The sequence below is a fragment of the Esox lucius genome, chromosome 16, assembly GCF_011004845.1.
Source record: "Esox lucius isolate fEsoLuc1 chromosome 16, fEsoLuc1.pri, whole genome shotgun sequence".
Classification (NCBI taxonomy): domain Eukaryota; kingdom Metazoa; phylum Chordata; class Actinopteri; order Esociformes; family Esocidae; genus Esox; species Esox lucius.
The window spans coordinates 26701070-26726514 of record NC_047584.1 but is presented as its reverse complement, the minus strand read 5'-3'; the positions used below and the strand labels follow the sequence as shown (position 1 = coordinate 26726514).

General features: G+C 39.3%; 1 protein-coding gene across 6 annotated transcripts; it reads right to left on the bottom strand.

Annotated features, from left to right (window-relative positions):
- Window positions 1-135: 135 nt before the first annotated feature.
- LOC105027891 (nectin-3-like) lies at window positions 136-25445 on the bottom strand. 6 transcript variants are annotated; one of them, XM_010900245.5, is made up of 8 exons: window positions 25290-25445; window positions 11132-11467; window positions 10542-10844; window positions 7988-8084; window positions 4444-4598; window positions 634-736; window positions 498-522; window positions 136-364 (listed from the first exon to the last, which is right to left on the bottom strand). In XM_010900245.5, the coding sequence occupies exons 1-8, from the start codon at window positions 25399-25401 to the stop codon at window positions 290-292; spliced, it is 1206 nt and encodes a 401-aa protein (XP_010898547.2). In that variant the 5' UTR covers window positions 25402-25445; the 3' UTR covers window positions 136-289. The 6 variants fall into 6 exon arrangements, with proteins under 6 accessions (XP_010898547.2, XP_010898548.2, XP_010898550.2 ...); XM_010900246.5 differs by lacking the exon at window positions 25290-25445 and adding an exon at window positions 13638-14057; XM_010900248.5 differs by lacking the exon at window positions 634-736.

Genomic DNA, 25445 nt, shown 5'->3' with positions numbered 1-25445 from the left:
ACACCACTAGTCATTGTTTAAAGTGTTTTGAATTAGTCTTCCACTTGGAATGCAGGTTTTGTAGTTCGGGACACACCGTTTACATTCATTAATGTGGACAATGCTAAAAATACTAATTATAGACTGGGACAGAGCTGAATAATGGAAGTTTTATTTGTCAATGTGCCTTCAGGAACAAATCAAGGTAAGTGGACTTTTATTGAAACATGAATCTGGGCCAAACAATCCGTTTAATGAGTTGTATGATTCCAAAAAAAGTATGATACAATTAGAAGGTTTGTTTCCAACATCATGATTCTGCCTCTTCGTCTCCTGTGGTTTTCTCGGTTTGTCGTATGGGCACCTCAATCATGTCTTGACTTGTCTGGAGGTCAACAGACAGTATTAACAAATTACATAGTAAACAGTGGCCAATGAGAAACTTGCTTCATCAGGAGACAAGTAGGAACTCACAATACAATGGTGGACAATGACACTACTCACTAATTGTAACTTACCTGTTCTGGTGAACTGGCCACTGAACTAGAAAGATACACAAATAATAATGTACGTTTCAGCTAAATCATATAATTACAGCTAAATCAATACAACATTATCATATTGAGTGCACAATATTTCCCTAAATTACATTACCAAGGCAATTTCCCATATTTGTACCAGGACCATAAGAAAATGGCAGCAGCAACAATCAGACATAAGATGACAAAAAGTAGAACCCAACAGGCAGGAGAGATCTCTGTGAGGAGAGAAGGAATACAGTTAGCAATTATTAGTGTTTTCCTTGAACTACACTGCCCTAAAAAAATGAAGGGAACACTTATATAACACATCTCAAACTAAATATATTAAAGATCAAAATCTTTACTGTACATTGTGTAATTTGTTGAGAACAATATGACACAACAACGGTTAATGGAACCCAAAATCCCCAACCGACTGAAGGATCTGGAGAAGGTCTGTATGGAGGAGTGGGCCAAAATCCCTGCTGTAGTGTGTGCAAACCTGGTCAAGAACTACATGAAACGTATGATCTCTGTAATTGCAATTGCATGGGATTTTCTGGATTTTCGATTACGTCTCTCACAGTTGAAGTGTACCTATGATAAAAATGACAGACCTCCACATGCTTTGTAAGTAGGAAAACCTGCAAAATCAGCAGTGTATCAAATACTTGTTCTCCCCACTGTACATTTGAGAAATGTCTGCTTTCTACTGCCTGGTATGTAACCATTTTCTTTGATTGTGACACACGTCTGTATAAAGATCAGCATCACTAGGTACTTTGACTATCTGTTCTTCTGCCTAGACCAAGAAGGGTTTCAGTCCTTTGTTCCTTGGGGGGGGGGGGATTTGGTCCTTGGGGGGGAAGTAAGGTCAGTTGGCCTGTTTAGGTAAACACAACAGTAAACATTATGGCAGGAAGGATAAAACCTATGTGACACAAGACAGATGGCCAGCATCTTTCCACACCCCTTTTTCCACTATAAGTACTGATGATTGTCATGTATTAAGTTAGAGACTCCTCGGATGATTATTTTGTAAGCGTTTGACGCGTCTCTCTATTTGCAAATAAACGTAATTATGCCAAGAGAATTTTGTCTTTGTACTTCCTCCTTTAAGAGTTCTGATCGATGAAATTACCATCACAGGCACCAATGGCTGACCGGCCAAATCTGGGGTTTTCTGGTGAACGCTAGTGAGGCTGATGGAGGTCATTTTGTAATGCTCGGGCAGTGCTCCTCCTGTTCCTCCTCACACAACGTAGCAGATACTGGTCCTGCTGCTGGATTCATGCCCTTCTACAGCCCTGTCCAGCACTCCTCATGTAACAGCCCGTTTCCTGGTATCTCCTCCATGCTCTTGAGATTGTACTGAGAGACACAGTATATATTCTTGCGACAGCACGTATGGTTGTGCCATCCTGGAGGAGCTGGAATGCCTGTGCAACCTGAATGGGCTGCAGGTACCGCCTCGTGCTACCAGTGGTGACAAGGACACTAGCGAAATGCAAAACTACAGAAGAATCCGTCAGGAAGGATAAGAAGAGATTACCTGTGGCCATCACCTGCAAAACCCCCCTTTTGGGTGTTGTCTTGCAGTTGCCTCTCCAGTGCACTTGTTGGCACTTATTTGCACTAAAATATGAGACATTGATAAACCATCGCTTATGCTTCCTAACTGGACTGATTGGTATCCCTGAAGTTTAATGGACTTGGTATTACAATGTGATGATTCTGTGTTCCCTTAACCTTTTTGAGCAGTGTATAATAATGCATGTCTACCTATAGGCCAGAACTACTACACCCATTAGCTACCCAAATAAAGTTAAACAATAGCTAGCTGGTAAGCTTGACCAATAAGCCGACAAGGCTGTAACATAACAATAAATGTTACCTGTCTGGAAAGACTGTGCCCCAACAACTCAATGTTGAGAATATACATCCCATGCTTGCAAGCTTTGAGATGTAGGCTTTGTTGTCAACAAATTACACATAGACAAGATGTGGCTGGCTAGGTACATTTTTACCGCAGTGGATAGTGAGTTACCCCAAACACAGGTGCCTTTTTCTGGCGTGAGATTTTAGAAAAAGTTTAAATTCTAAATAATGTTTGACAAATAATAACTACCCAATATACTACTATAAGCAGTGCCGGCTCTAGTGTTTTGGGGGCCCTAAGCCACCTATCGTCGGGGGCTCCCTAGCAGTCAGAGGCCCCCTAGCGGTCGGGGGCCCTACGCAACCACTTATGTTTCTTATGCCTGGAGCCGGCCCTGACTACAAGACCAGTTATTCCAGTCATGGAAATACCACCAATGAGAAGAGTTAATCTCATCCAAGGTAATTGGACATGAACATGGAAGTTACAACTCAATATGCATAGAGCAAGACACATACAGATGAACACTCAAGCATTAAAATAATGTATACGCAGGATGTAAATCTTTAATATTCTGCTTCCGTGGCTCTTATTTATGCTATTCATCATAATAAAACAATTTATCCTACAATATCGCTGGTGTCAGAGCTTCAATATTCAAACAGAGGAGAATGAACACAAAAGTGAACACCTAGGGGAGATTTTGGACCAACGATTTTGGACCCAATCACCATCAACGAAACACCACTATGAGGGGACATCTCTTTGAAGAGAGGTGTTCCATCCCACCAGTAGTTCCATAAATGCATTAAGGCTGTTCTGGTGTCATTGACCTGCTTGATGATTAGTCTCCTCCCAAGTCCCAGGTCACATGAAGACATCCAGGATTTTTCTTTGCGGCACTAGACCCAGTAATCACTAATACAAAATGGAAATGTAAGTAAATGGTTGCTTATGTTGTTGTTTGTGCCAATTGTTGAGGATGGATACCTATTTTCTTCGAAAAATCTATATATTAATTGCAGTATGAACACTAACAACCTTCAGAATGAATTACATTCTGTTCATTGATTAGAAACCTGCCTAACTGCAATAAAAACCCACTGTAATAAATAGACTGATTGTGGTCACAACTGTATGACACCATATGATGGTTGTTCCTGTGGATCCTGTGGATCCACATTTTATGAATGACTGAAGAGTTATACCCTGTTGTATGGGATAAGACGTGTGACACAAACCCCTTAATCTGGGGCACATTACTCCCCTTGGAGGGTTGTCAAAAATATTGACGAATCCCTGTGTGTTACGCCAAGGCCGGTCCTACATAAAGGATTTACTAATAGTAAGTTAGAATCTGTTATATCCAAGATGCCATACGTGAGGACACCCAAAACGGTTTTGGTGAGGGGCTAAAAATACTGTGTTTTTCAGTATTACAAACGCGCCACTCTGCTTCTGTTTTCTTTGATATGTGTTCTGATGAAAAGCAGTAGCAACAGGCCTATACCATACAATTTGATAATAAACCATTGACTTTAATGAAAATACTTTTCCTGTTATAAAGGAAAATAGCCAGACCTGGCCTTCTCAGCAGAGTTTCAAAGAAAAAGCCATATCTCAAACTGGCCAATAAAAAGAAAAGATAAAGATGGGTAAAAGAACACTGACACTGGACAGAGGATGATTGGAAAAAAGGGCCAGCATTTTGGAAGATGCTAGTTGAGGACAGTGTTTAGTGAGAGGTGGTGTTTAGTGAGAGGTGGTGGGTCTGCAGGCGTGCAGCTAGATGCTACTGGGCTGTCACATTCATATAAAGCATGTAACCCCTTCGTCTAAGAGTCAAACAAAAGTAAGAAGCTAGCTAACTGTCACAACTTCATAGTTACAATTTGTGAAAAGGGTGTTAGAAATGTTTCCTCCCTGTTCAACTGTGGTTGAGGTCTTAGGTCTGATGCAGTTAGTCAGGATATCATGAAGCCACACAGTTAGAGAAGTGAGCATGTAGAAATTGAAGTATAAGCAGCAAGTTGAATTATATCGGCATGTAAGGATGGTTCTCACCTGAGGTTATATGTATATAGAGGGAGCCAGTTGTACTTCCATACAGGTTTGAGGCCTCACAGACATAGAGACCATTCAGATCAGAGCTGAGACTGAGGAGATGCAGTGTGTCTCCATCTGCTCTGACAGAAGACCCAGGCCATGGCTGGACATCTCTGGGGAGAAAGAGGATGAAAGGGACTTCATTCATGTATGCATGTTGACTTGTTCTTCTAAAACTGTGAGTTCACTAGACAGGTTTTGTAAACCACAGCCAATCTCACTAACAGCGAATTATTTTTATAGTCTGAGGAAATAAGATAAGTGTTTGGTTTAAATTTAGGTGTTAGGGTTTGTGGGGGGTTGGCTATAATACCTAATGATACGGTTCGCTCCTCACATCTGATGATTTTCAAAATGTCTCTATAAGTGAAACCTGCTAAGCAGATACAATGACTCAAACATATTGATCTCCGTGGACTTTTCCACATGTATTGTGTAACAACATGAAATAAAAATGAACCTCCTTTAATCAATATTGGTAGAGACACCTTTAGCAGGAAAAACAGCCATGAGTATTTTTGGATAAGTCTCATTACCATCTTGGCATATTCTTCTACGTCACAGAGAAGAATATGCCAAGAATATGGCAATAATGCTGACACAATGATGCTTCATGGTAGTGATGGTGTTGTCAGGGCGATGTGTGGTGTTAGGCTTGTGTCAATCATAGTACTCAGCATTGAAGCTCTGTTTTGTCTTCCACTTGGTCTCAGAGTCTCCCACATGCCTTCTGACAAACTCTAGCTGAGATCGTTTTTTTTGACATTTTACCATGAAGGTGACTTTAGTGAAGCATCCAGGCTATAGTTGCCGAATGCACAGTGTCTCTTAGCTCAGCCACAGAAGACTGTAACTCTGTTAGAATTGTCACATGCCTCACCCGGATATTCAGTTTTTGTGGCCAGTCTGTTCTAGCATTCACAGGTCATTCACGCTCTCATTTATTCTCCATACCGCTCTCTCTCTCTCTCTCTCTCTCTCTCTCTCTCTCTCCCCTCTCTCTCTGCAGTGTTGGTTTGTGTTACGTAGGGAGAGTGGAAACCAAGCCATGACTCTGTCCTTCATACTGTCATGGTGTTCCATTGTGTCTGACTGACATTCAGGTCGGCGCTGCCTCAGCTTCAAAGCACCTTGGCTTAGTTGTTGCGTGTTTCTGGAACTATTGAAGGGATCTGACACCCTTCTTTCATAGAAAACTCCATCATTTGCAGTTGTTGATGCTGTCAGATGATTGGGTTTGATTGGAACAGCCATGGAGAGAAAAAAATTAAGTGCCTTTTTCTGATTTACCTATAGTTCGGGGATGTTTTTTCTTCATGATTATAGTTAAGCTAGACACATGCACACACACACACACACAAACACACACAGGTTTACTTAAACGGACACACCAAGGTTGATTGCCCTTCAAAAACATTTATTTTCACTAATCCCAACATTAACCCTACACATGATCTTAACCAAACTTTAAACTCAATAAACTTTATGTCTGAGCTTAACTTTACCCGAACTCTAATAAATGGCTTTTTTAGATTTGGGTTGAATCTTAGGAAAGAAGATAGAAATAATAGTTTGTATTGTATAGTATAGTGAACAGTGTGTTTGTGTGTGTGGTGTGTTTGTGTGTGTGGTGTGTTTGTGTGTGAGCTCTACAGCCAGGTGAACAGTAGTTTTGTACACAGGGACAGGGTTTAGATCTATGTGGGAGTGGAATATTCCAGTACCTTGGTTAAGTACAGTAGACACTACACTAGAAATTCCATTGTGTTCTGAATTGAAAAAAGTCCCAGATTTTAGAGACCACTCTGTTAGCCCCATCTTACCCTCCATTCCCCTCCTGGTTTTAGTGTAGGAGTTTCAGTTTCGGGCCTTAGCAAAAGTCCCCCAGTCCAAATTTGCCTCTCTCCCAATCCACAATGGATTCCAGTTTCTCTCTCTCCCAGTCCAATATGGATTCCAGTATCTGTGCCATATTTTCCCCATTTCTTAATTGTGGACTCTCTGTTCATCAGGGGGTACTCAATGCATTGGAAATGTTATTCTTTGTACACTCACCTAAAGGATTTTTAGGAACACCTGTTCAATTTCTCATTAATGCAATTATCTAATCAACCAATCACATGGCAGTTGCTTCAATGCATTTAAGGGTGTGGTCCTGGTCAAGACAATCTCCTGAACTCCAAACTGTATGTCAGAATGGGAAAGAAAGGTGATTTAAGCAAATTTGAGCGTGGCATGGTTGTTGGTGCCAGATGGACCAGTCTGAGTATTTCACAATCTGCTCAGTTACTGGGATTTTCACGCACAACCATTTCTAGGGTTTACAAAGAATGGTGTGAAAAGGGAAAAACATCCAGTATGCGGCAGTCTTGTGGGCGAAAATGCCTTGTTGATGCTAGAGGTCAGAGGAGAATGGGCCGACTGATTCAAGCTGATAGAAGAGCAACTTTGACTGAAATAACCACTCGTTACAACTGAGGTATGCACCAAAGAATTTGTGAAGCCACAACACGCACAACCTTGAGGCGGATGGGCTACAACAGCAGAAGACCCCACCGGGTACCACTCATCTCCACTACAAATAGGAAAAAGAGGCTACAATTTGCACAAGCTCACCAAAATTGGACAGTTGAAGACTGGAAAAATGTTGCCTGGTCTGATGAGTCTCAATTTCTGTTGAGACATTCAGATGGTAGAGTCAGAATTTGGCGTAAACAGAATGAGAACATGGATCCATCATGCCTTGTTACCACTGTGCAGGCTGGTGGAGGTGGTGTAATGGTGTGGGGGATGTTTTCTTGGCACACTTTAGGCCCCTTAGTGCCAATTGGGCATCGTTTAAATGCCACGGCTTACCTGAGCATTGTTTCTGACCATGTCCATCCCTTTATGACCACCATGTACCCATCCTCTGATGGCTACTTCCAGCAGGATAATGCACCATGTCACAAAGCTCGAATCATTTCAAATTGGTTTCTTATACATGACAATGAGTTCACTGTACTGAAATGGCCCCCACAGTCACCAGATCTCAACCCAATAGAGGATCTTTGGGATCTGGTGGAACGGGAGCTTCGTGCCCTGGATGTGCATCCCACAAATCTCCATCAACTGCAAGATGCTATAAAGAATGCTTTCAGCACCTTGTTGAATCAATGCCACGTGGAATTAAGGCAGTTCTGAAGATGAAAGGCAGTCAAACACTGTATTAGTATGGTGTTCCTAATAATCCTTTAGGTTAGTGTATATTTGCATGTTTAGTGTCGGGTTTTATCATATAGTCTGGTGGTTGAGGAGGGCCCATTTGGATTTACAGGCTTGTGTGGCTGTAAAAGACAGAACTAACCGCCCATCACTACTGCCTAGTTTGTTTACATATAGGTATGAAATTAAAAACTGAATACAAACATCGGCCAAAGAATTACATGGATTTTACAGGGCATCTTGTCAGTAAAATGTTATACTTAATCTGGTTTGAACTGGTTTACATTGAAGCGTGTACCTGCTCCAGATGTAGTTAGGCCTTGGATTTCCATCTACAACACACAGGAAGTATTTGGCTTGGGGGGACGCTTTAATGTTTACAATCTGAGGTGGATCTAAGAGAGAGGACAGAGAGAAAATTACTGAATATAAATAGTTTTACACTCACACACCCATACCAAGACAGATGACATGCATAATAATTAAAGTGCAATCAAATAAGAGCAGGCAGTGCTGTCATTTTATGTTTTACCTTGTTTTTCTGAGTGATTTTTTTATATCCAGTTGGTGAGGCCCTGCTTCATCACATCAAGCTTCAACGGACACGTTACCATCATTGTAAATACACGTGTCCTCTAAACCACAGTAAAGACAACGTGTCCTCTAAACCACAGTAAAGACAACGTGTCCTCTAAAGCACAGTAAAGACAACGTGTCCTCTAAAGCACAGTAGAGACATGTGTCCTCTAAACCACAGTAAAGACACGTGTCCTCTAAACCACAGTAGAGACACGTGTCCTCTAAACCACAGTAGAGACACGTGTCCTCTAAAGCACAGTAGAGACACGTGTCCTCTAAACCACAGTAAAGACACGTGTCCTCTGAACCACAGTAGAGACACGTGTCCTCTAAACCACAGTAAAGACACGTGTCCTCTAAAGCACAGTAAAGACACGTGTCCTCTAAACCACAGTAGAGACACGTGTCCTCTAAACCACAGTAGAGACACGTGTCCTCTAAAGCACAGTAGAGACACGTGTCCTCTAAACCACAGTAAAGACACGTGTCCTCTAAACCACAGTAGAGACACGTGTCCTCTAAACCACAGTAGAGACACATGTTCTCTAAACCACAGTAGAGACACATGTCCGCTAAAGCACAGTAAAGACACGTGTCCTCTAAACCACAGCCGGTGTCATTCTGGTTCACTTCACCAGGAGGTCTAGACTGTAATCCTAAACCAAATTAAACACATTGCCCGGACTCCTACCTTGATTTACCTCACATAAGTATCGAGTACTAACTAACTAACCCAAAAAACCCAGACAGTGTTGGTTACTTTGTCACCATCGGCAATCATGAATCTGATAGGGTGGCTATGGCATGCAGAGTTCCCCAGGGATCAGTTCTCGAAACACTTCTGTTCAATCTCTATATCCTACTTCTGGGCCAAATTCCACAGAACAACATTAACTACAATAGCTAGTTAGATGATACTCAAATATATATGGTTCTCGAACCAAATGACAACAGCTCAATAGACTCACTGTGTCCCTGTATGGAGCACATAAATACCTGGATGAACCAAAATTGGCTACAAATAAACCAGGATAAAACAGAGATTGTGTTTGGCAAAAAAATTAAGAAAACAAGTATTAGTAAAGAGCTGGATTCTCAAGCCCTGAAAACCAGGGACCAAGTGTGTAAACTTTGTGCTCTGATAGACCTCACATTTAACAGTCACATCAAAGCGGTCACCAAAACAGCATTCTATCATCTTAAGAATACACATAGAATCAAGAGCTTGGTGACCAAGAGAAGCTCATCCATGCTTTTATCTCTAGTAGGGTTGAGTACTGTAATGGCCTCTTAACTGGACTCCGCAAATACCGTAAAACAACTGCAGCTCATTCAGAATGCTGCTGCTAGAATTTTAGCCAGGACCAAGAGATCAGAGCACATCAACTCAGGTTCATATGTAAAGCGGTGCTATTTTTCTATTATTCACTAAATGGTTTAGGCCCCAAATATATTTCTGATATGTTTGAAGAGTAGAAATCGAGGAGGGCTCTTAGATCCATGAACTCAGGGTCAGTTAGTGGAGCCCAGAGTCCAACCTAAACATGGCGAAGCTGCGTTTATTGGTAATGCTGCACAGAACTTGAATAAATGACCAGAAGATCTTAGACATGCCCCAAACATATCCATTTCTAAATCCAGGTTAATAACACTTCAGTTTTCACACGCCTATGATTGAGCGCTTAAACTTAACCACACGGTTTAGCCATACTGCTTTCATAGCTTCCTCATGGAATCTACTAGTGATGTTTTAATATTGTTTTTTATAGAATTTTCTTATTCAATGTTTTATTATAATGTTTTATTATTGTTTTTATTCTATTTCATTTTTATATTTCTCTTTTTCTTCGTAAAGCACACTGAATTGCTTTTACAGTATGTATGAATTGTGCTATATACATATATATATATATATATATATATATATATATATATATATACACACACTTGCTTGCTTGGCTAACTGCTCCACCAGCCTCAGAATGCCTGAGCTAATCCTTTATCAGGACTGGGCCTCGGAATGACGCAGTTCAGGTAGCGATCAGACCATTATGTAATTCTGGACCCCGAGGTGTAACTTATCAACACATGATGCAGCGCACAAAGAATGCAGACAGTTATTGATCATTTCCTTTATCAACTGAATTGTTGACTTGGTAGCAGTGGGAAGCAGCGGAGTAGCGTTGGGTAGAACAGAACCGGGTCTGATAGAGACAGAATGGTTAGAGTGGCTACTAGTCCCACAGCCTGGGAAGGCAGGAGTCTATACTTACAGTGGATGTCTATGGTGTAGGAGAGGGTTCTTTCTTCTTCCAGGGCAGACTGGTTGACCACACACTGAACCTGTTTCTGATTGGCTGTTCTGGTTGGGAGCCCAATAAGCTGGCTGAGTACTGTACTGGTGCCGTTGGCGTGCTGGGTGGAGTTTGTCACCCACCTCAATGATTTGTTTAAAGCACCAGTGTCCCAAAAGACTTCTGCCTTTGGCTTGGCAGCTGCAGCAATGCAGGTTACCAAGACGACTTCATTGTCCCCAACAGGAGAGACGTGACCTGTCACTGACATCACTGGAGGAACTGGGACAAGAAATAAAACAAGTAGACAACAGACGACATTATGCCACTATGTGGATCTGAACCAGGATAAATGTATTACTCTCTCAATAATTTTGGAAGGCACTGTACTCTATATGCTCCCAGGTCATTTGATAAATAATAAGCAAAAAAATTGACACAATTTGCTACTAAAATTTAGTGTTGGTTAAGACCATTTAAAAAATATCTGCAAAAAGTCTCTGCTCTTGATTAACTTGAGTATTAAACTACAACATCTATTCAGATGTAGACTTGATTAAATTCCTTACCGATCACAGTCAGAGACATCTCTGTTTGGATTGGTCCACTGGAAATACTGAAGATGCATGTGTAGGTGCCTTCATCCAAAAGCGTGACATTTCTTATTCGAATCGATCCAAGATAATCTGATGTGTTCCCAATAAACAGAACTCTACCTATCAACCCATTCACATTGCTAGTAGTCCCATCGGGTTTAATGACAAAGAAATTATGTTTGTTGGAATTTTCCCTGGTCTCTTTCTGCCATGTTATCTGATCAAACTCCTCAGCCTCAGACAATCTGCAGAAAAGGTCAGCATCTTCGCCCAGGATCACAGTCCTCTTTCCTCCAATCACCTTCAGAGCTGGAGAGAAAAAAAATATTCTAAAATGGCAGTATAATGGTTGTAATGAAGGGGATTGGCAATTAGTCACATTGCAATGGAGCTAATAGGAGGGGTAGATTAATGTCCATATTCAATATGTTTGACGTGAAATTCGCAGATTTTTAAAACTGTATTCAAGGGTTTTTGACCATTGATTATAAAAGTGGTGCTGTCCAACCAAAACAGGACCTGGGAAATGTACTGTCCTGTATGTGCTGATATGAGCCTCAAACTAATGTTTTAACATTTTGAATTTCTGTCTGAGTGCAGTAGGACAGTGACTATACTTGTAGACCATAGATAAACAAAATATTAAACATTTAGCCCAAAATGGGAGGTTGATTTATTTTTTTACTTAATAATAATAATAATAAATATTATTATAAGTCACTTACAGCATCTTTAACGGCATTTATTGTTTTCTTCAGCATGTTTGACCTTTTTTCCACTTAATGGAGTTGAGGCATTATCCAGACAACTGTTCTGATCAAAGTTCCATTTCAGAGATGTATTTGGCTGTCTAGTTGCACGAAACTAGAAAGACAATACATTTATGAAATGGATGACAAAACATGAGATTATAGCTCACTTACAGGGATATTAGGGAAGTTTCATGGATCTCATAATTCAAACAATAGTTCCTGGTTTGATGAAAGGATATTTGCTTGCAGAGTTGGTCATCGATTTGTAAAATGTCAACAGAATCGGATTATCAGAGCTCCACCAAAGTTGTTGGAGTATAGTGGAAATCTAAAATCTTGAGCCCATTTAAATTCAACAAATCAACTGAGGCAGTTGCTTGCTTTTGCTTTTTGGTTGGTGGTTACCTCACAATCAAAATTTTGACACGTTGGTCTTTGTTTCATCTGGACCTGACAATATCTAAACTGGATGCCATAAAATATTTGCATATACACTGCGTGCACAATTATTAGGCAAATCGTATTTGTCAAGATTTTGTTTATTACAAAATGTATTTGAAATTACAAAAATTATTTCTCCCATCTCACTTGTTTATAAAAAAATTTTAAAGTGCAACAAATAAGTCCTCCCAAATGCTGTTCAAAGAGGTGTATCGTCTTCCCTGACTGTAAATCTCACGTTTTAGAAGGGTCCACAAGTTCTCAAAAGGATTTAAGTCAGGTAAGGAAGGGGGCCGGGTCATTATTTGGGCATCTTTGAGGCCACTGCTTGCTAGCCAAGCAATGGAGTTCTTGGATGCATGTGATGGACCATTGTCCTGCATAAAGAACATAGCCTTGAATGCTGAGGACTTCACTGTAGTCACACACTGCCTCTTTAAAAGCATATACAGCTTCCGGAAAAATTAAAGAGACCACTGCACCTTTTTCTTTCCTTTCCAAAAATGCAAAAAATAAAAGTTCTGAGTGAGGAACAGAAGCATTCAATTTGCAGTGGTCTCTTAATTTTAACCCTTCTGTTCCTCACTAAATCAGTCACTATTCTGGCTATGCGTGTCTACTTTTGCGCACATGATGATCACACACACACACACACCTGTCAAGCATGCAAACTGTCATAATTATTTTGTGCACCAATTTTTCAATTCAAGAAATCCAAAAATAATTATTATTATTAATAAATATTTAATATATTTATATCTAATCCGATTACAATATTTGCGTTGGTAATGTAACGGATTACAGTTACTGTTTTTTTGTTACATGTAATGGATTGCTTGTAATGGATCTGTTACTCCCCAAATCTGCAAATCTATAGTTGAAACAGGAAAGTCTAGAGCCAACATTATCATAAACCACTGGGGTAGCCCTGGTACCAGGGGAAAGCACCAGTGGAAATGCAGCACAATAGATGCTGGACGGAACACTGAGACGGAAGAAATACTACCCTCATGGAAGAAATTGATGGCGGAAGAACACCACTGCATTACATTTCATTGTGCAGCACGGACAATAAAGGCTATTCAGGCAGTGTGGGGGAAGTGCCAGCTTTTTAACTTTAACTGCACTGTCGGGAGTAGGAAAACCAAGCATTTCATTGCCATAACTTGTTATTGCAAATGACAAACATTTTGATATTGGTTTGATATTGGTTTGTTCTTGCATTCTCCTTCACACAAACAAAAGAAAATCACACAACAAACACACAGAACACATCAAAAACCTACTGTTTGTGCGCATTCCCGTATTAACGATGAGTAGAACAAAAAAGGGCCATGATGAAACCACAACTCGGTTCATTCCGTCTTGTCTGTGAAAAAAAGGTTATTGTGTTTCCCCCATAGTGTGGCAACCCTGCTTTCTGGTAAATCGCATTCCTTTAAGTGCTGGTTGCAGGCATTTATGTTCATGCATTTCCCATTATGAGGACTGGGTCTTGCAGTTGGTTGGGGCTGTTTATCTGGGTGTGAGGTCCTGCGGTGAGGTGGCAGCTCTGGGTGTTTGGAGAGCAGGGGTGTTTCTAGGGTTCCCTCGGCCATAGTTTATATAAGGCAGGCATCAACCTCTATTGGCTCCTCCCCTGTGTGTGACAGGGATCCGTGTACCTGTGTTTCCTCCATAGTGTGACAACCCTGCTTTCTGGTCAAGTGCTGTTTCCATGTATTTCCCAATAAGAGGGGTGGGGTTAGCTACAGCTCAGAGAGAGCGTTTGCCATGTGCCAAGGGTGTGTTTGCTGATAGGGGTGTTACATTAGTTTAGGTGGCATAGCCAACCGACATTGCGTTTAATCAGGAATAATTTGCTCCCATCCTTGCATTCGCTGGAGGAGACGCTCACACAAGTACTAAACCTTCCTGTAATGCGAAACTTTTGCTTTAAGAAAAACTTAACTTTCTTTCGAATACAATTCCATTGGTAGTGTTGAGATGAATGAAGTTTAAATAATGCTGATTTAATAACCATGTATTCTTATGTTTTTGTTTTATTAAATTGTATGCTGCAGCCAGGTTAGGGAAATATGATTGAATACAATAACCATAAAAAGTTTAGAACTCCATACATTACACTCAGCCACACTCACTCAGACTTTACACCTGGCTCAGATAGAGAGACAGGATTAAAACCCCACAATTAACATACAAATGAAACTGCCCCCTATACAGCACAAAGAGACCTTCTGTCTCCAACCCCCTGATGTTCTAGTCTAGGTTAGGACAATAGAATGTAAATTACTGTAACCTGGTTAAGATTTCACACCTGTATGCAAATAACCTGTTGATCTATTACCGAGAATAACCCCCAAATGGGAAGAGTTTACAGCATGCCCTTCTTCATTGGACAGCGAAAACAAAGAGATTCGTCCAACATGTCACCATGCCAATGAAGAGCCAATAAGGATGGGTTTTACTCAGGAGAGTGAAAAGTAACCGCCCCTGTGGCGGGAGAATCAAAACCGATGTTCGATCTTGATTCGGGGCGAATATTTTGTGGAAGCTCGAGGGTTGAGCAAATATTTGACCGCTGCAGTGTATTTCATGTATTTTGACTTATCAATTCATATTAATAAATCTTTGTGCTAAATTTCCATTTGGACCGGAGCCTTGTCCTTCTTCAGAAATTCTGATACACGTAAAATTCTTAACAGTAGTAACGCCTAACAAGTAATGCAAATGAGTACAGTTTCAGAGGAACAAGTACTGTTCTAGTTACTTTCTGGGGGCAGTACTCTACTCTTATTCAAGTATTATTATTTTTAAATAAATCGTACTCTTTACCCCGTTTCATTCATTTCGTAACAATTTTGTCTTCAGTCATTTGAAATGAGTTTGAGGGTTCCCTCCCGCTCCTTTAAATCTACATCGGAGTGCGAGCACAGACGTAGCTAATTAAAGGATAGACACCGACATGGAAAGTTGTCAATTGGAGGACGTTGACGACGGAAATTCTAATCTCTGTCCACAGTCTCACGACATGTTTCGATTTAAATTTAAAATAGGCAAACACAGTCATCATGAAATTTTGTATTTTTATTCGCAAAGATACAGCCATCTATGTGTATAAATACTCATCATCATAGCTCCGCAAGCACATAGAGGTACGGTTACCAAACCGGCTCGCGCTACTTAATCCTTTTATTATCGCTATCTTTTTTTTTTTAGATTCAACTTTTCTGTCATTGAACGAGTACAGTATAACAACATTTAATATATCCCAATTATAATGTAATATTCTAGCTAACCTACAATATATAATAACACCACAATGTATATTTGTGTCAGTGGTTCATTGGGCTTGACTTGAACTTTATTATGCACTTAGTTAGCAGCATAGACATAATAAAGAGTAGACCCCGCATTGGCTGCTGGGCGCGAGAAATACGTCCGCCATCTTGGACCGGTCATACTCCTAGTTGCGTAGCAGCAGAAGCAACGATGCCAGAGCACTGTGCAGCATATTCCAGCTCAAATCAGCGAACCATCGAAAGCAAGGCTCGGGGGATTACTTTTTACAAGTAAGATTTAACATTACCGTACTATTGACTGTATTTTGTGAGTAGAATATTACCAGAGTTGAGAAGTAGCAAGGATCTTTGATATTACTGTACTGAAATCGTAGCCAGCTAGCTAGGCTATGTATACTGCACCAGCCGGTGTTCACCCAGCTATGAACTGAGACTTAATAAGTCATATTCCATTACAACTGACACAAGAATGCTATTGTAGAAATAAAACAAATATTACTATGAATAAAACAAATATTATTATGATACAGTCTATCTATGATACAGTCTATATAAAAACGGTATTATCATTGTTGGACAGTACTAGCTTAGCTAGTAACTTAGTATTTTGGTGGTAGCTTCACTATTTCCAGAATCAAGTAACTTTTCAGTAGTAGTAACTCCTTTATTTACCAAGTAGCTTGGCCACACAAGCTACACATTTCTATTCATGTAAAATTAGCACCACCTAAAGTAGCTTCCTATGTAGTGAACTAGCCTACTGTTGTGTTTGTTACATAGCTTGCTACATTTGACTGGGTGGTAGCTTTTGTGTAGTGAAGCTTTATTCCTGGCAGAGTAATAATAGCTTAGCTCACTACAATTTCCAAGTAGCTTGCCCAACACTGTGTATTATTCACATGTAATTCACCCTAACAAAAGTGAGATACCTCTCGTGTCTCATACCCACCCCACTTAAAATAAAGGCAACAGAACATCTGATAGTAGAATGGTTTGCAAACAAGCTTATTCACAATTTCAGCAACTTTGGTTCATTATCAACAGATATGCATCAAAGTAAAAGTTTTGTTTGAAGAAAGCTTCTAAGAAACTTGAAGGAAGAAAATAATCTTGACCTCCTTTTGAAATGTTTGTGTAAAGCGCTATATAAATATAATGTATTTTTTAAAATTATTATTTTAATAAGGTGCTGAGAGCTGCAGAGAGGGTGATCCGCTAAGCTTCACCAATGCAAGCTCCTAAGGTGTCAACAATCACACACATCGTCCGGGAGGAGATTGGAACGGAGGATGTTTTCTGCTTGGGGAACACATTGAGGAGACTCAGTTTGGCATTGACAACCATCATTCTGACTTGTTGTCATTGGTTGTGTCTGTGTTTCTCAAAATAAGGCTGCACCCCATTGCCAAACTCACCTCTCTTGAACTGCAGAAAGGGAGCACGAGGAAGAAGCTCTGCAAAACTGTCCTCTTTCTGGGGTTTTAGAACGTGTGCGTGTGTGTGGTTCCACGACAATTCAAGACTTTAATCCTAAATTCCGGCACCCCAAAACGAATTCTAAGCTTTATCTGTACTTTAACCTTACTCACCACACATAGTATCTTTATATCATATCTGTCATCATTCTGACAAGATTTACACAGAAACTGAAAGCAATGGCTTAAAACTTCCTGGAAACAGTGGCCTGTCACATTATATGTGAATACTGCTGTAAGTGTTGGTGGGTCTGTAAATACCTCTGTTTGTGTTTCATGAATAGCCTCATGGTGTGTGTCTCCAGGAATAAAAATGTTGGTCTCCTTTGCCTTACACTGTGGTTGCAAGATTGTGTGTAGTGAAGTTTATCTTTACATTATGTCTTTGTGTTTGGGATTGTCTTAACCCTGATCTCTTTCCCTCTGGGTTCTGTTAAGCACTTTGTAACTGTGTTTTGAAAATTGCTACATAAAATTTGCAGACTTTTCAAGGGAGTTTCAAAAAAGTAAATGTGCAGTTGAAATAAAAACTGTCACTTTTCATTTCATCCTGCTATTTTAGACAGAGTACTGGGACCCGTGTGTGTATGTTGGGAGGGGGGTGGTGAAATGAAAGTGAGAGAAAATATATATATATATCTGACTTTACTCCCACTGTTTACACATTAGGTGTTTCAATCAGAATGATAGTCAAACTGGAAATGTCCCTGTTTTTCTTCCTTTTTGGGGATTATGTTCCCAGTTTTGTTCTCAGACGTCTGGTCACTTTATATCATATATCAGAATATTCTATTACTGTTAAGCCCACTATGAATATAAAAATACGCCGAACCAGCTACACAGTAAGGTATTCACTGAGGTATGATTAATGAAATGCACTGACAGCTCATTTCACCTGCCAAAACAGATTACACTGAGTGGAGCGGCTGACCGGTCCAAGATGGCGGCCCGACGGCTCGTCAGCGCCAATAGGCAGTAGCGGTCTTTGCGGCATCTACTCTTTATTATGTCTATGGTTAGCAGACAATCTAGCTAGCTAGATTTTAGTTGAAAGCAATTGCTGCTAACCAGGCGGCTTAGTTGCAATGCAGTCAGTAATTCCACCAAGACCTGACTTACTAACAACAAATATTTGATTGACAAGATGTACTGAGCATTACTATTGTTTAGGTAAATGAAGTTTAAATAATGCTGATTTAATAACCATGTATTTTTATGTTTTATTAAATTGTATGCTGCAGCCAGGTTAGGAAAATATGATTGAATACAATAACTTTCAAGATTAAAAACTCCATACATTCTGTTGTAATTTGCACACCTTATCTCTGGGAAGAATAGGTCAAGACCGCCTTTTGTCTCACACTCACTCAGACTTTTCTCCTGTCTTGCTTAGAGAGACAGGATTAAAACCCAATAATTAACATGCAAAAGAAAATTCTTAACACTACACAAGATGAATATATATATATTTTTTACCAGTAACGTGTATGATTACCTTAATTTGCAAGAATCTTATTTGCAACACAAATAATAATAATATAATTTAGAATACAGTATTATTTACTTTTGCAATTTATTGTTTTTCTATATAGGCATAGAATGCCTATTGCCTATTCAAACATTAAAAATTCAGTTTGCGTTTGTACTTTCTTAAATAATTTTTCCTTGTAACTATGGCGTTATAATGTATTGAACAAAATATGTAACTAGTACTCACATACTTTTTTGATCAAGTACTCTTTTACTCTTACTTTGGTAGTTTTTTCAGGCGGTACTCTTACTGTATGTTACTATTTAAACCGACAGCAGATATGTCTTTGTTGTTGTACATGACTTTGGTACATTGTGGAAAGTGCATGGGTTCAATACTTACACAGATCCAATATGGCCAGCTTATTCAAAACTTTTTGCAACTAGTTAGAAGCTGTCTTGTTACCTAGATAGATGGCTATATGTGAATGTGAGGCCCATACTACATCCAGATGTTGTTTTCCTTGGAAAGATCGCACTTCAAAAGGGAGAATTGTAAATATGGTCAATAAGTACTTGTATACACTTGGCTTTACAAATTATGCTCTACATTTCTGTTCAAATTGCCTAGTTTAATGTAGGGCGAGGACAAGCTGTAACCCAGTCCAACCATCCTCCCCCTGATGGCCCCTTTGACCAAGTGATGATGGATTGTATTCAGTTGAACCATTGTGAGGGAAAGAAATATTGGTTGGATGATGTTTGGACCACTGTTTAACTGTTAACCGTTCTTGTTACACAATTGTTTCTACCCAGGAAGCAGCTTTGAGGCCAGAATTTATTTAATCAGAAATTAGGAAGAAATGGTGAAGTTGAAAACAGAAAAGGCTGTGTTGAAACTATCTTGGTTTACCACAAACTGAACCGGTTTCTGATTTGGACCCAGATAAGTGTGCTGTTCTGGGGCCTTTGGTGTTTTTCCCCCTTCCTGCTTAGTCTATTTACAGATGTTACGTGCCCTGATAGATGCCCTGCCCATGTGTCTGTCAGTTAATTGCCTACATGTGCAGGAGGGGGATTGGATGTGGGTTTTCCTGCCTTTGGTTTTGTTTATTTTTTGTTGGATATTTAAGACTGACATTTAAGAGCTGTCTTTTCATTTCTGTGGGTGTGTGTCTTTTGTCTTCATGCGTCCACAGAGTTGGGTGCAGCAGGGGAAATAGGGTGAGGTGAGATGCCCATGAGTATACATACCTGCATGTAGTATGCACCTTTGTATAGTCACACCAGACTTCCCTGTATTAGTCAGGTTTTAGAGAGGTCAGGTAGTGTAATTAGGTTTGGGCCACTTATCTATAAAAGTTAGGGAAGGGTTCTTTTGTTTGAAGTTAGACTAGGTTAAGGGGATTATTTTACGTTACAGTGGTAGGTGGTGTCGCCCAAGTTTTCCTGTTTGTATTTTATTCAGTGCACCACCTTTCTTGTGGATGAAACATATTGATTGCACTGCAGTTCCGCAGATTGTGGTTGTTATTCCGTTGCTTGTCTTTATCTAATCATTATTGTTGGGGTGTCTGTTATGTCTTGGCATTCCCCTAGGTTCTGCTGTTGGCGTGCGTAACATAGATAAGTGACAAATGAGGCCCCAGTCACATGGATATGCTGATGATATATCGATTTACCGATGATAGCATATCGACATACTGATAATATATCAATATACTGATATTATATTGATGATTTAATATTATACTGATTATATTTTGTTCATATACTGGTGATGTTATGTCAAGTACACATGTTGTTCTATTTGGTTATCTTTGTGAAGTTGATAATATACAGTTGCCTACATTGGGTGTGTTGTATTTCTTTAAAGGAAATAGGTAGTGGGAAATGGATAATAAGGGTATCATGATTTAGCCTAGAATACCTGAGAAGGGAAGATTATTTCACAACTACACAAAGTGTAGAGAACTGAGTTGGAGCTTTATTCCAGTAGCAAACATTATTACCTGGCTAGCTAGCCTAGTTCCAATGTAAAGGGGCTGTACACCTACACCACCGTACATTGAAACTAGGCTGGCTAGCCAGGCAATGTATACATACAACCCCAACCTCCACTCAGTTCCGTGGAAGTGTGAAAATCACCCCCCCCCCCCACCCAAGAAAAAAAGGCCCCCTGGTGCTATTTTAAGGTAAAACGAATGTCTGAATCTGTTGTTTTTTTGTCTACAGAATGAGCCAGAGCACCCATCAGCAGCTGATCAACCCAGCACAACCAGAGCTCCTTCTCAACCCAGCACCCCTAGGGCCACTCAGAGAAGGCCTGGAAATCCCCAGTGTCCAATGCAGCCAGTGATGATCCATTGACTGAAAATCACAGTTACAACTTGGAGATGTAAGAAGTGTAAAATCGATGGGAACTGAAAACACAACACATGGAAGTGTAAGGAATAAGATGTGCCTCTCTGCATAAATAATGACAGGAAACTTCAATCATACATTTGCTATTAACAGTAAATGGGATTTTGAAGGGGCAGACTGTGGAAAAAATATATTTTATATTTTAATTTTTATATTTAATTTGTTTAATATATTATTTTTCTCAAAGATCTAAAAATTAGATTAGTGTCTTCTAGTGGTTGGTACAATTACTACACATAAAATAGATCTCAAAATTGATTTCATTTGGAGATTGGGGATTTTGTTTAGCTGTTTTGAAACTAAATCAGACTCAACTTTCTTCATGAGAGAGTTTATTAGCGTGATTGTAAGCCAACAATCTAAATATCAAATAGAACAAGCACTGCTGATGAACAACATTTTGGAACAGTTGTGCTACAACAAGCTGGTTTTCTCTCATGTCTGGGAACAGTCCTATCAGGGGGCAGATATTTGCAATGAATTTACGAAGGAAAATGTTTCATCAATGTTTATTTACTTTAAATTAATGTACTTAAACTGTCAAATAACAAAAAAAAATTGTAGGACAACACCGGGAAACTGTATATCTTTTATTTAGGAAATTTAGCAAAAACAGTGAATTGTCCTGTTAAAACATGAATGAAACACCTTAGTATATGGCAAATCACCGCTAAAATGAGCGTGTTAGCCACTGATTTATAAAGGATAAAGATTAATTCATGTTTATTTTTCTGTAAAATTATGCACTTAAAATCCGGTAAAAATATGGTAAAAGGTCAGGCAAGACAAAATAAAACTTCAATAATGGTTCTCACATCATTAAAACACAAGCAGATTATTATTCACTAATGATTTAAAACACTGTTCTCGTGTTACGCCCAGAATTAGAAGCTGACAGAAAATGTCACATGTAAATACTTTGCACCCATGCAAGAATTATTCTATAGCAAACTTTCCATCCACTTCAAAGTTTCCAAGTTAAAGAGCATCCGTGTCACCAACTGTAGGCCCATATTCCATGCTTCCCTTCAAATTTCTGACAGCCATAACAGCTTCAGAGAAAGTCAGGTTACAATCTCATTATTCACAATCATAGCCATTCAGGTTTGAATTTTAAAATAAAAGGCATTCAATTAAATGTTCCCCTACAGTGAAAGTTACAGAACATTTTCCAAATTAATAAACAAGCATGTATTCACACCCCATGTAAATACTTAGTGGGGGCATTTTGGTAAATTCTTAAGGCAACATCAATCGATTGTTTTTATAATTGCTCTGGCTTATTAAATTTGGTCAGGAATCATTGTTGGACAGCAATATTTAATGTCTTTAATGATTATTTGAGCCTGAGTCATTCTGGTTAATCTTTTAATGTGTGTAACTGTCCAAAGGACATGAAAAAAAGCTATGTAGGGCTAGAGTTTTAAATGGGCTTTGCTCACAGCATATTTCTTTTGATCCTAAGATATCCCCTGCTAATGAAGGGTAACAGAATAAGAATAAATATTCTGTTTTCCTATATTTTAATATAATCATATCCAAAGTTGTATGAACTGCTACCACATAATGAAACTTAGCTTAATGACATGTTAAAGCTGCACTTTGTAGCTAGTTTGCAATCTATTCCATTGTTGAAAGCAGAGTACTTTTGCAGAGCTACACTGGTATCAAAATATTTGGTTTTTGACCATTGCTCCACAAACTACATATATGTAAAAAAAAAAAAAACAACACATTTGCTTTGAATGGTTAGATGACAAAGCAGAAGAGCTGTGGATTATGGTTCTCATGCAGACGAGGTACATCGTTTTATTTAATCCAAACTGCTTCAATCAACCACTTCCTTCACCTAGATTCTCTCATTTATTTTTTGAGCCAAAACATTGACCACTCAGAGGCAGAGTGAATAATGAATAAGGGCACATGTCAAGGTTTGAGGACATTAAATGGTAAGCAAACAGTCAGTTCTCTTAGTCAACTTGTATGCTCGTGGGGTGCTTCCAGTCAGCAGTGGTGAGTTCAGACAGTTGTCCAAGGAGGGACAAACCACAAACTAGCGAAAGGGGGATCGGTCACAAGGGCAATGAAGGCAATCCCGTCTGATCCAAATCAACAGGTCTTCTGTGGCACAAGTCAAAGAAAATTCCAATGATTGATATTGGAGGAATGTGTCAACACAAAGGTCCTAGTACCCTGCTGCGTAGACAGAATGCCCATGCTGACCCATGTCCACCGTTGAAAGCGCCTACAATGGGCATGCAAGTGTCAGAACTGGACCTTGAAGCAGTGGAAGGTCGCCTGGTCCGATGAGTCCTGTTTTCTTTTCATCACCTGCACGGGCCATGTATGTGTGCGCCATTTACCTGGGGAAGTGATGGCACCAGGATGTACTGTGGGAAGAAGACAAGCTAGTAGAGGGGGTGCGATGTTGAGGGCAACGTTCTGTTGGGAAACCCTGGTTCTGGGCATTCATGTCAACTTTAAATTAACACATGCCATTTACCTAAACATCATTCTAGACCAGGTACACCACTTCATGGCAATGGTGTTCCCTGATGGCAGTGGCCTCTTTCAGCAGGATAATGCACCAATGCTACACTGCATACATTATTTGTGAATGAACTGAGGAACATGATTAAATGTACAAGGTGTTGCCCTGGCCTCCTAAGTCCCCAGATCTCAATCCGATAGAGCATCTGTGGGATGTGTTGGACCAAAAAGTCCAATCCACAGTGGCTCCACCTGGCAACTTACAGGACTGGAAGGATTTGCTTCTAATATATTGGTGCCAGATACCATAGGACACCTTCAGAGGTTTTGTATAGTCCATGCCTTGGTGGGTCAGAACTACCAACAGCATATTAGGCAGGTGGTCATGTTGTGGCTCAGCAGTGTATACTATAATTCAAATAAACATTAGTATACTACAAAAAAAAGGGATTATTTTTCAGTGGGATAATTACACCAGGAGTGGCTATGGCTGACAAGTGCTTTGAAAAAGTATTAGTTCAGTGGTGACATCCTATCACTACATCTACATTATCACAAAGTTGCTCATCTATAATATACTTTCTCAATTCTCCGTCCAACAACTCACACATTCAAATTCTAAATTCAGTCAACAAGTTTAAACAAAGTACAAACAAGTCTTCATGTACACTAGAGTTGTGCCCAGGGTTCCCTTCCCTTGGAACTTTATTTTAGCTGTAATGATATGTATTTATAATGTAATTTGTACAAGTAATTCAAATATCCAGAAAATAATGGTAAACGTAATTGGTTTTTGGAATGTAAAATACTGTATTTCTACTGCTTATTGTTGTGGATAAAAGGATGTAAAAAAACCGAAATATTAATGGTAAGTAACAAAAGCATGGATAATTTTTTATGTATCAGTTTTTCAGAGAAGGTTTCAGATTTTTGCAATGTTTTGAAGAAGAAAATAAGCAACTCTTGAGGTATATTTTATATGTTCATCAAAGGAGAGGGGTCGAGGGAAACGATGTTTCTTACAATTTTTTGAGACACGACCAGCCGTCGAGGTTCACAGTGAGATCTCCCATAAGGAAAATAAATGTATTTTAAATATGTTTAAATACATTTGGGAAATATATGTCAAAATGTTTGAAATTGGCAGCTTAAATATATTTATTTAAAAAAAGTATTTATTACATTTTTAAATATAATGTAACATTGGGAAGGCTATGTTTCGAACCTCAGTCAGGCGCACTAACCACTACTCCACTATATTAGAATATAGTTGACAATGAGATTGTATTTTGGAAATGTATATCTATAAAATGTGTTTAAACACCTAAATGTGATATAATCAGTACATCAGTAATTCAATTTTATGTTTTTACTTTCACAGGATCTGAAAAATGCATTTTAACATGGGCTTTAAAAAACATTTAAGAGTAAAAGGTGACATGTTGATACCTGAAATATATTTTGAATTAAGTTAAATTGATTCGACATATATTCATCAAATATTCTACATACAGTTTGCATTGCAAAAATATATTTTCCATATGGGCTACCAAAGCAATTTGTTTCTTGGGTCCTAAAACGAGCATTTCTGTTGTTCTTAATAAAAATGCTTCATGTCACTAGATTGAAATAAACAACACGTCATAATCCTCATAAAATGCCCCTCTCCACATCCACCCTCGGTAATCTGATGGCGCAGAACACCTTTGCGGTGCATGTTGTAGTGCCCAGTCCCCTCCAAACAAACAAAATCCAACAACACACATGCAAAACTTACTGTTTGTGCGCAATCCCGTATTAACGGCGAGTAGAACCAAAAAGGGCCATGATGAAACCACAATTCGGTGCATTCGGTCTTGTCTATGTAAACCATATAGTTTCAGCAGCATAGCCAACCCACATCACTTACGCACCCGACATCTCATTATACCCC

What these genes read in the sequence shown, in the direction of transcription:
- LOC105027891 (XM_010900245.5), bottom strand. Translation starts at nt 25,401, where the DNA reads ATGCTGCTGAAACTATATGGTTTACATAGACAAGACCGAATGCACCGA. An exon ending in TACGGGATTGCGCACAAACA is followed by an intron (nt 11,468 to 25,289) that starts GTAAGTTTTGCA and finishes TTTTCTCTCCAG; the next exon opens with CTCTGAAGGTGATTGGAGGA. An exon ending in CTACACCATAGACATCCACT is followed by an intron (nt 8,085 to 10,541) that starts GTAAGTATAGAC and finishes CCTCTCTCTTAG; the next exon opens with ATCCACCTCAGATTGTAAAC.